Source organism: Lagenorhynchus albirostris, chromosome 20 (assembly GCF_949774975.1).
Source record: "Lagenorhynchus albirostris chromosome 20, mLagAlb1.1, whole genome shotgun sequence".
Taxonomy (NCBI): domain Eukaryota; kingdom Metazoa; phylum Chordata; class Mammalia; order Artiodactyla; family Delphinidae; genus Lagenorhynchus; species Lagenorhynchus albirostris.
In genome coordinates this window covers 53,452,375-53,464,009 of record NC_083114.1, presented here as the reverse complement: position 1 = coordinate 53,464,009, position 11,635 = coordinate 53,452,375, and the positions used below count along the sequence as shown (strand labels likewise).

At 54.6% G+C, this 11,635-nt stretch overlaps 1 protein-coding gene across 1 annotated transcript; it reads left to right on the top strand.

The window, feature by feature from the left end:
• The first annotated feature begins 710 nt into the window (after positions 1 to 710).
• On the top strand, positions 711 to 10,989 carry OTOP3 (otopetrin 3). The gene is made up of 7 exons (XM_060135763.1): positions 711 to 723; positions 4,477 to 4,965; positions 5,056 to 5,189; positions 6,538 to 6,596; positions 6,879 to 6,997; positions 8,818 to 9,632; positions 10,819 to 10,989. Exons 1-7 carry the CDS (start codon positions 711 to 713, stop codon positions 10,987 to 10,989), a joined length of 1,800 nt encoding a protein of 599 aa, XP_059991746.1.
• The last annotated feature ends 646 nt before the right edge of the window (positions 10,990 to 11,635 follow it).

Here is an 11,635-nt window from a genome sequence, read left to right as displayed (position 1 = left end):
GGCTCTAATCGCGACCCACAAACCAGTTTGGTGTCCGGGCCCTCCCCTGAACTGGCGTCGCGCGGAGGGGCGAGCCAGAGGATGGCGGATTCCTCCTTGTCAGTCAGGGAGCCCTCACCCTCTTCCCGCGACCCCTGCTTGCCCATCCCCGCACCCTCCCCAGCGGAGGACCCTATCCTCCACTTTGAGCGCTCCCTCTAGCGGCCGAGGGAGGGTTGGACCCTGGGGGTGGGGGCGGGGAAGATAGTGAAGGTGAGGACCCTGGAGGACAGGACCTTGTCCTCCAGGGTCCTCTCTAGGCCTGCAGTCCAATCAAAACCTGCCCCTGTAATTCACCAATAATCTCGACCGTTCCGGCCTCTCCAGGACCTGGACAGAACAGGAAGGAAATGCATAAACAGCTAACACTGAGAGCATTCTCTATGCCAGGCATGTCTCTACATGCAGTTACATGTGTTAAATCATTTAATTTTGAAAAATCCCCATCAGGTAGGTATTATGCCTTAATTCCTTCATTTATTCATTCAAGAAATCTTTATTGAACATCTACTATGTAACAGGTACTGTTCCATAGTCGTGTATCTGTTTACAGATGAGGAAACTGAGGCAGCGAGAGTCTAAGTAGCTTGACCAAGATCACACAGGTAGTAAGCGCCAGGATTCGGCACTAGGCTGTCCTCCTGCCTTGGGGAAGATTCTGGGAAGGCGAGATGGGGCAGTCAGGTCTGGGAGAAAAGGAGCAGGGAGGTGTCCCTGTAAGCTTCAGATGTGCTCAACCTGGGTGGGGGAGCCTGGGAAGAAAAGACCAAGATCATCTGGAAAGTCGCCTCCACTGGGCCAGGAAGGATGCAAAGGGTTTGATAGGAAGGGTTTCTGTCCATGACTCTGGTGCTGAAATGTCCCCAGAAAATGCCAGAGTCAGTCAGCTAATATTGGTTCAGTGTCCTCCCTGTGCCATATGTGGGGGATGAGGTAAGCAGGAGCTGGTCGCTGCCCACCAGGCACACCCACAGCAGTGCACACCCGCTCTTGATAGATGTCTGGGCAAAGGGAGAAGTCTTCCCAGGAGAAGCGCTTAAGATGGGTGGTGAGGATGGGCAAGAGCCGTTGGTGGAGGGTAGCAGAAGAGGCAGAAGGAAGAACAGGCTGCAGGAGTGACGGGGGTGGGGGTCACGAGGCTACATGAGACATGGGGAGTACTCTGGCCGGGCCTGGATGAATGTGGGGAGGAGGTGCCTAGAGTGTGACAAGGGGGCTGGACAAGGAGGGGACAGAACTGGAGCAAGAATGATGTGGAAGACTGGGAAGGGGGGAATCATTGGTAGAATCTTTAAAAGAGTACCAAGTTTTATTATTCTATTTGCCCCAGAAGAGGACCTTAGGAGGTATAAACATTGGGCAGGTTGCACATTGGAGAATGGGGGCCTGAAGAGGCTGTGTTTTAGAGCCACGTGTGCCGAGGGTCTTCTGGTAGTTACACAGGGGGATAGTCTAAAGGTCAGGGTCCAAAGGGAGACACAGAGCAAAGCACAGCTAATTTAAATAGAGCATGAACACTGATGTGTGTAAAATTGATGACCAATAAGAACCTGCTGTATAAAAAAAATTAAATTAAAAAATTTTAAAAATAAATAAATAAAATAGAGCATGATATGGGACTTCCCTGGTGGTCCAGTGGCTAAGGCTCCGCACTCCGAATTCAGGGAACCCAGGTTCGATCCCTGGTCAGGGAACTAGATCCCATGTGCCGCAACTAAGAGTTTGCATGCCGCGATTTAAAAAAAAAAAAAAAAAAAAGATCCCCCATGCTGCAACTAAGGACCCGGCGCAGCCTAATTAATTAATTAAAAAAGAAGTAAACTTAAAAAACATCACATAAAATAGAGCATGGTAGGGGACACTTCAGCAACAAGCATGGGTGCAGTGAGGGTGCCAAGAGGGGCACCTAGTCCAGCCTTGGCAAGGGGGTTCAGGGAAGGCTTCCTAGAGGAGGTGGGGCTCCACTGAGTCCTGAGGACACAACCGCAGTCATCCAAGGGGCAAGTGGGTGGGCACCATGGGCAAAGGGTAGGGTGTGGGCAAAGACAGGGAAGTGAGTAAAAGCAGGGGCATTCTAGGAACTAGGCATCAGGATGGCATATGGCCCATGGGCAAGGGAGTGGGGGTCTGAACGCAGGGCTGGAGAGGAAAGTTAAGACCAGACCAGGAAGCAACAGCGGCTACCCTGCCTTGATCACCTTGTGCACCCCAAGCCCATACTAAACATACGCTGCCTTGTTTCATTTTGAAAGGCCAGGCAGGCCATGCTAGATAGTTTGGACTCTATAGTGAGAACAGTGGTTGCCTTTGCAGGGGAAGTAGGGGAGAGGCGCAGTGGGTAGGGAGACCAGTCCAGGAGAGAGAAGAGGGAGCCGTGGACCAGGGTAGTGCTTGTGGTAAAGAAAAATCTCAGAGCAGTCCTTGAGCTGGAATGCACAGGGATGAGGGGAGAGGCAAGGCAGGCACGTGGTTCCCTGCTGGGAGACATGGGGATGGAGTCTCCGCTTGCTGAGACAGTGAATTAGAAAGCAGGCCTCCTGCAGCCTGGACAAGGGGGAGCACCTAGGACCCTGAGCCCCTAGGACCCTGAGCCCAGAGCACCAGGGATGCCAGGGCAGCAGCGGGACCAAGGGAGAGCACCTGGGACAGCAGGGGGTGGTGAAGGAACCTTCCCACCAGGACAGCACCCAGACCAGAGGGGCATCCCTGCACTCCAGTGCAGCATTATGAGTACTCAAAGGGCCCACGGGAGAAGTGTGCTGGACTCCAGGAAGGGGTCCTGAGCTGCAGGCATGGGGTGACCCAAGATCTGGGTCCAAGTGAAGGGTAACAAAGGGGTCAGCCTGAATGAAAGCTTGGGGCAAGTGAGAAAGTAGCAGGAGACACTCAGGGAAAGAGAAGGGTCAGGATGGTGTTCCCCATGTTGAGCTGTACATTCATGAGACTTCAAGGAGTTGAGGGAGGGTACAGATGGAAGTCAGTTCTATCAAAGTCAAGGGTATGGGACTTCCCCTGGCAGTCCAGCGGTTAGGACTCTGCGCTTTCACTGACGAGGGCACGGGTTCAATCCCTGGTCAGGGAACTAAGATCCCACAAGCTGTGCGTCACAGCCAAAGAAAAAAGAAAGTCAAGGTCATGGCATTCATGCTCATCCCAACGTGTCCCATGCTCATGGCAGACATTGTCATTCAATCTCAGAACTTTTTCCTAAAACCTTTAATGTGCTATAAAATTAACTTTAATTACATAAGTAATGTTTGTTTGTTTGTTTATTTTTTGGCTGCATTGGGTCTTCGTTGCTGCGTGTGGGCTTTCTCTAGTTGTGGCGAGCGGGGGCTACTCTTTGTTGCGGTGTGCGGGCTTCTCATTGCGGTGGCTTCTCTTGTTGAGGAGCACGGGGCTCTAGGCACTCGGGCTTCAGTAGTTGTGGCACGTGGGCTCAGTAGTTGTTGGTCAGGGGCTCTAGAGCGCAGGCTCAGTAGTTGTGGCGCACGGGCTTAGTTGCTCTGTGGCATGTGGGATCTTCCTGGGCCAGGGCTCGAACCCATGTCCCCTGCATTGGCAGGCGGATTCTTAACCACTGCACCACCAGGGAAGTCCCAGTAATTTTTTTTTTTAAGAAAAAAAAAAAACTAGAACATTAAACTTCTCCCAATTCTAGTGCCTTCCTCCTTTCCCCAGAAGAAACTCCTGTTGTGAACTTGATGGGTGTCTTCTAGATCTTTTAAAAGTAATTTTAGGGACTTCCCTGGCAGTCCAGTACTTAAGACTTTGCCTTCCAATGCAGGGGGTGTGGGTTCGATCCCTGGTCAGGGAGCTAAGAGCCCACATGCCCCACAGTCAAAAATCAAAACACATAAAACAGAAGCAATATTGTAACAAGTTCAATGAAAAGACTTCTTTAAAAAGTAATTTTATATACACCCATATGTACGCAAAATAGAGTATTATCTCAGATCACAGCATTCTTTCCCACCAAGCCCACGCTCAGCCTCAGGGTCCTTCTCAACCCAACACTCTAGGCAACCATTGCCCAACTAATCAGAGTCAGAACAAGAGAGGACACCTACTTGCTCTCCCTGACTTGAAGAGTGAATTTCCTTCCAGAAGACGGAGGGCACAAACTGCGTTTTGGTGGTGAAACGTCACAGCCCTGGAAACTGCCCAGTGGCCAAGCACTGTGCAGATACCCCTGGCTGCCTTGACAGACATCATTATTCCACCTTAAGATCAAGCACTGATGCAGGAGGGTAGGGGTGGGGGGAAGGCGGTCCTCAAGCCAGTCGAAATAAACCCTATGTTTATGTGGAGCACAAAGGGCTTCCATATCCCCTGGTCTGTTTGAATCTTCTCGGGTCCCGTAAGGCAGATGGGGCAGCTGCTTTTATTTCCAACGTCCTGACCAGAGAGGTTGCTTAGCTCGCCTAGGTCCCACAGCGCTTAGAGGCAGAAGCGGAATTGAGCCCAGGACGGCTTGGCAGCCAACCAGAACCCTGTCTCCCTCCCCAGCCCCTACTGAGGCTCCACCCATGGCCTCTCCAGAAGCACAGGAGACTGGAGAGACCCCGGCCAAGGAGAACCACGCGGCCACGGGGGCCGAGCAGACAAGGGCCCCCGCCTCGCCCCTCAGCAGGTCCTGGCTGGTGCGGCACTTCTCACTGCTGCTGCGCCGGGACCGGCAGGCCCAGAAGGCCGGGCAGCTCTTCTCGGGGCTCCTGGCCCTCAACATGGTGTTCCTGGGCGGAGCCTTCATCTGCAGCATGATCTTCAACAACGTGGCCATCACGCTGGGGGATGTGTGGATCCTGCTGGCGACGCTGAAGGCCCTGGCCCTCCTTTGGCTTCTCTACTACACCGCCAGGACCACCCGCCGGCCGCAAGCCGTGCTCCACCGGGACCCGCACGCAGGACCCGCTTGGGTGCGCGGTGAGTGTCGGGGCGCCTGGGTGGATGCAGAGGGGTGGGGAGGGAGGGCTCTTTCCAGGGGAGGTGCCAACGGCCCCCTGGCCCGGCCAGGCTCCCTGGTGCTCTTTGGTAGCTGCGCCATCTGCCTCAACGTCTTCCGCGTGGGCTACGGCATGAGCCACATCCGTAAGTCACAGCTGGAGCTCATCTTCCCGGCCGTCGAGATCATCTTCATCGGCATCCAGGTGACCCGCCTCTCGCACCACCTCGCCGCGTGCGTACGCGCCCCGGCCTATGCCTAGAAACAGGCACGTCAGCAAATACCCACACGGCCCAGAGTCTGTACACACGCACCACAGCGCCCTCCACGTGCCTCTGTGTGCCCACACCCATGCTACCTACATGTGTCAGCATCACACACACACTGCGCCACTGAAACGCAGGCACCTATAGGTACATTTGCCTGTACGTACCTGTGTGTACCTAAATCTACACCCCCGGATATACTGTGCTACTCTCTTTTTTTTTTTTTAATACAATTTATTTATTTATATTTTTGGTCGAGCGGCATGTGGGATCTTAGTTCCCCGACCAAGGGGCCCCCTGTATTGGAAGCATGGAGTCTTAATCACTGGACCACCAGGGAAGCCCTACAGAGCTACTTTTTTGTGTGTGTGTGTGGTACGCGGGCCTCTCACTGTTGTGGCCTCTCCCATTGCGGAGCACAGGCTCCAGACGCGCAGGCTCAGCGGCCATGGCTCACGGGCCCAGCCGGTCCGCGGCATGTGGGATCTTCCCAGACTGGGGCACGAACCTGTGTCCCCTGCATCAGCAGGCGGACTCTCAACCACTTGCGCCACCAGGGAAGCCCTACTTTTTTTTTTTTTAAAGAAGGTTTTTTAGTTAATTTATTTATTTATTTATTTTGGGCTGCATTGGGTCTTCGTTGCTGCGCGCAGGCTTTCTCTAGTTGCGGTGAACGGGGGCTGCTCTTTGTTGTAGTGTGCGGGCTTCTCATTGCGGTGGCTTCTCTTGTTGCGGAGCACAAGCTCTAGGGGCGCGGGCTTCAGGAGTTGTGGCACACGGGCTCAGTAGTTGCGGCTCGCGGGCTCTAGAGCGCAGGCTCAGTAGTTGTGGTGCACGAGCTTAGGTGCTCTGCAGCATGTGGGATCTTCCTGGATCAGGACTCAAACCCGTGTCCCCTGCATTGGCAGGTGTATTCTTAATGCCACCAGGGAAGTCCCCAGAGCTACTCTTAATGAATCTCCAAGTTCCTCCTGAGTTCCTGATCTGTAGGCATTGTGCTCTGTCTTTTGTTTGCATCATCCTTTTTAGTGCCCCAATAAGTAGGCATTCCCCTGATAGACATTTTAGTCCTATTTTAGAGCCAAGGAGACTAAGGCTCAGAGATGTTTTTCCACTGGCCCAAGACCACACAGCAAGGAAACCCTGGAGCCACAAATCCAACCCATGCTTCCTCACTGTCCCTTCCATTGTAAACACACACATGCAACTGGAACACATGCCCCATAGTCCCACCACCAACCTTCGCCCCACCCCTAGCCCCTGGGCTCAAGGCCCTTTCTCTTTCAGACCTGGGTGCTCTGGAAGCACTCTAAGGACTGCGTTCAGATCCAGACCAACTTCACTAGGTAAGATGCGGGCACCTTCTCTCCTTCCAACAACTCCTGGGATACCCCTGTCCCCCACTCATGCTGGCCCCCCAACAGCTTCCCTGGACAGGGTGGCCCTGGGGCTATCGGTTAGTCTGGGAATGGGTCCCGGGTGGCCCCTAGGGCTGCCCCTCCTGAAGTTCTAATGGCAGATGGCATCTGGCTTTGGGAGAGAGTGGTCACCCCAAAGGCAGTGATGGTGAACGTGGGGCACCCGGGAAGCCGGCTAGGCTGTGTGGCAGAGTGTAGCACCTCCTCCAGGTGCGGCTTGATGCTGACGCTGGCCACGAATCTGCTGCTGTGGCTTCTGGCCGTCACCAACGACTCCATGCACCATGAGATCGAGACCGAGCTCAGCGCCCTCATGGAAAAGTTCTCAGGTACAGAGGAGACCATGACTGCCCCCCAATCGCTGAATGTACACACACACACACACACACACACACACACACGCGCGCGCGCGCGCGTGCACGCTACACTCCCTCCAACAGGTGAGGCTCAATGACTCTGCAGAGTTGGGAGAAAGCTCTAGAGACCAGATCACGACTAAACGGAAACTGACATTTGCCAACGGTACCCATCCTGCCCCCATTCTGGGCCTGCCCCCTCAGGTGCTGGCACTCTGCAAGCCCGCTCCAGCCATCCGTCTAGCTATCAGTAAGCTAACCACTAATCCTGGCTGAGCTATTCACTGATAAGCCCAGGTATGCACTCTACCCCTGGTATTTGCATTTTACTTGCAAGAAACTAAAAAGCCTTCAAGACTGAAAGGAATGTCTTCCTAACACAGTTGTAGGTACCTGGACATATAAGGAAGAACAGAAGGTTTCTGGGCAGAAAGAACTCCCTGGACTGTTCCATGTACCCAGTGCCCTACCTGTCAGTCTGCCCTTAGAGGCCATGTCCCCTAAACCTACATGGGAACGTTTCCGTCTGTGGGATTCAGCCACACCTGTATGTATACACCTCCCCCCGCCCCGGGTGGCATCACCATCCTGACCTGTGTACAGCCAAGCCTTCCCAGCAGACTCATGCATTCACACCTCCATTGCGTAAATCTCAGCATGCCTGTATACCGTGGGCATTCTTTATGCTCCAGATCCATTTTTCAGAAGACCTGTGCAAAGAGAATTTTCAGCAAGTGACATCATGGATTGTTTATTATTAAACAAGTCAAGCATACAGATGAGTAGAAGAACAGGACATACCCATCACCTAGATGTAATAATTATTAACATTTTGCCATATTCATTCCAGTATTTTTGCTGAATTACTTACGTTGCAGAAATACTGGCATTTCATCTCAGAATATTTCAGTATGCACGTCTTTAAAATCATATCGTTCCCTACATTAGCACACATGCCATTGTAATTTCTAACAAAATGCCTTAACTTCATCCCCATCCTCTGTATCAATCTATGTTCGACTTTCTCCCATCAGCCCATGAAATGTCTTTTAAAGATGGTTTGTTCAAACGTGCAGTACATTTGGTGGCTCAGTTCAGTCTCTTTTCCCCTAATGACACTGAGATTTGAGATCTGTCAGGTTGCTTCCTCATGGTGGCATTTGATTTGTTCCCAAATCCCCTGCTTTTCCTAGAAACAGGAAGTATGGACCGAAGTGTTGATTAGATTTGGGTTGAGCATTTTGGACACCAACATTCCACAGGGGATACTGTGCGCTGTGCAGGGCGCCTCATCACGAGGCAAGACGTCTGCCCCACAGTGGACGCTGCCGATGGTCGTGGTGTGTCAGCCAGATCCTCCCAGTATAAGGTTACAGGCTTCCCCCTGTGCTCAGCAAGTAATCTGTAGAGGTGACATTTGGCGCCAAAGACATCATGTGTCAGATGCTTTACCTAAGCTTGGCACTTGAGGTCTAGAATCCCTTTGTCAAGGAATGACCATCCTGGGGACTTCCCTGGTGGTCCAGTGGTTAAGACGCCACGCTTCCCCTGCAGGGGGCACGGATTCGATCCCCGGTCGGGGAACTAAGGTCCCACAAAAGAAAAAAAAAAGAAGGACCATCCTGTGATTTCTGACTTCTCTCTGTTGGCCTCAGTTTCCACATCTGTAAAATGGGTGGCTGGGTCCCTTCCGCCTCTGCCATAACCCAGGAGGTGAACAGGTTGATTTGTGCATCTGGTTTCCTCAGAGCAAGGCCCACCTGAACGTCCCCTCCTGCCCCGCCCCCTCCCAGGCAACAACACCAACACCTGTCTGTGCCTCAACGTCACCGCGTGTGAGGTCTTCCAGAAGGGCTACCTGATGCTCTACCCCTTCAGCACCGAGTACTCCCTCATCTGCTGTGGCATGCTCTTCGTCATGTGGAAGAACGTGGGCCGCCGCCTGACACCCCACACGGGCTCCCACCCCGGCACCCCGCCCTTCCACCTGCACGGGGCCATCTTAGGGCCGGTGCTGGGCCTGCTGGTCCTGGTGGCAGGCACGTGCGTCTTCGTGCTCTTCCAGATCCAAGCAAGTGGCCCTGCCATCGCGCGCCAGTACTTCACCATCTACTACGGCTTCCATGCAGCCGCACTGCCCACTATGAGCTTGGCGTGCCTGGCGGGCATGGCCATCCACGGGCTGGAGGAGCGAGAGCTAGACACGCTCAAGAACCCCACCCGCAGCCTGGACGTGGTGCTGCTGATGGGCGCGGCGCTGGGCCAGATGGGCATCTCCTACTTCTCTATCGTGGCCATCGTGGCCACTCGCCCCCACGAGCTACTCAACCACCTCATCCTGGCCTATTCGCTGCTTCTCATCCTGCAGCACATAGCCCAGAACCTCTTCATCATCGAGGGCCTGCACCGGCGCCCACTCTGGGAGGCAGCTCCCGAGAGCCTGGCGGGGAAGTGGGAGGCCGAGCCTTCCCGCAGGGGCTCCCTGCTGGAGCTGGGCCAGGACCTGCGGCAGGCCTCGCTGGCCTACCTCCACTCCTACAGCCACCTCAACTGGAAGCGGCGGGCCCTCAAGGAGATCTCACTCTTCCTCATCCTCTGCAACATCACAGTGAGTGGCGGGGCTGGGAGGCATGGGAATGCAGCTGGCAAGGAGGCCCCGGAAATCCTCACTCAGGAACGGGTGGATCAAGGGATTGTGCGTTGACTGTCCCGAGGGCGACTGGCTTGTCCCTTTGATTGTCAAGGACACAGGCCCCTTTCCAACTAGCTTGATGCTGCCTGAGAGTAGGGAGTGTCCCCCAGCTCCCTGCAAGGTGCCTGGCATGAATGAATGTGCCAAGCATGTAGCTAAGTGCTATTTACAAACATACACATAGGATTTCTACCCTCGGGGAGCTTAGCTGAGGAGACACAGGGGGACCAGTTAGAGAATTACCAGATCATTAATGGTCCACTGACTTGAGTCAAAGGAAGAGATCAGAAGGTGCCTGGTTTTCTAAAGCATCTCTAGGGGAAGGTATTGACGATGACTGCTCGGTGCCCGGCGGCCGCTAAGTTCCAAGTCCACCTTTCCGTGCATCTCTCTGAATCATCACACTCACTCCATGCAACAGGCACTATTACTGTCCCTATTTAACAGATGAGCAAACTGAGCCTTATGTTTGACCTGCCGTGTTCCCACAAGCCTGCAAGTGGCAGTCCCGGGACAACTCCAGGTTGTTTTAGCCCATGATGGTAATAGCTGTGCTGGAAACACTTCAGAGGGTGAAAACCTCTGGTCCAGACAGAGCATAAGTAATAAATTGGCCCCAAAGTGTGGTCGTAGCTCAGAGAAGGAAGTGTGGGCCCAGGTGGCCAAGGAAGGCTTTGTGAAAGTTTGATCTGGGCCTTGAGAAACGGGCAGAATTTGGACAGGAGGCAGGGTCGGGGTGGAGCGGGCAGAGAGTCATGACAGCGGAAGAATGAACCCAGAGCAGAAAAAGGTGATGGAAATGAGGGCCCAGGGGAGCCCAGGTGGAGCAGGTTGTACCGTGGTGGTGGCAGCCTGGGGTCTCAGGATCCAGCTGGAGTTTAGGCTGGCCCCAGGCAGGCCAAGGAGGGGGCTGAGGCCTTCTGTGGGATGGGGTGAGGGGGATATAGGGGGAGAGGGGCTGGTTCTGAAAGCCTAAGGGTGAGGGGATGCTAGGGTGCGGGGTATGCTGCAGGAGCTGCAGGTTCTGGGGCCTCCCATGAGCTGAGGGCCTTGGGGGAGGGGAGAGCCCCTCCCCCACTCAACAACACCCTCTCCTCCCCAGCTGTGGATGATGCCTGCTTTCGGCATACACCCCGAGTTCGAGAACGGGCTGGAAAAGGATTTCTATGGCTACCGGACATGGTTCACCATCGTCAACTTCGGCCTGCCTCTGGGCGTCTTCTACCGTATGCACTCCGTCGGGGTGCTGGTGGAGGTCTACTTGGGGGCCTGAGAGCGCCCAAGAAACCCACCCCCTGCACACCCCCGAAGTGCCAAGGCTGGGGAGAACGTAACCCAGATGCCCCATTCCAGGGGGACCTAGACCAGCCTGGATTCCCCAAAGCCTCCTCTTCCCCAGATCCTCACTGGGGTGGGCGGTCACGGCAGCCCAAGGCCAAGGGCAGGACCTGGACACTGAACTGTTAAGGCCCACACCCAGGACTGAGCACACACCTGCCCCCCGCTCGCCACCACAATCAGCGCAGCCCCGGGAAGCCCACACAGCTACTCTCGGGGACGGTCAGCCCTAAATGATTCCGGGGAGTTTGGGGAGGGGCACCCCTACCCGGCCAGGCCTTGGGGGTCTGCCTCCTGCATGGTCCAAGCTCAGCCCAGGACATCTGGAAGCTTGCAGCTGGGCAGGCAGCCCTGCCCTTCTCTCCCCACACACCCTGTCTCCTAATGAGCTGGTTAATTAGCTGCTAGGCAGGGGTCAACAGCTCTCTCCCGCTGACATAAACCCTGTTTGTTTGATCGATTCGGGCTTCGTGGCATTTGCTCCCGGGGACAGAGAGGACACTCTGTGTACATGGTGGGAAGGGACAGTCCTCCTGGGCGGGGCTGTAGGGCTGGGACAGTCCTATTTCTGGGCCACGAGG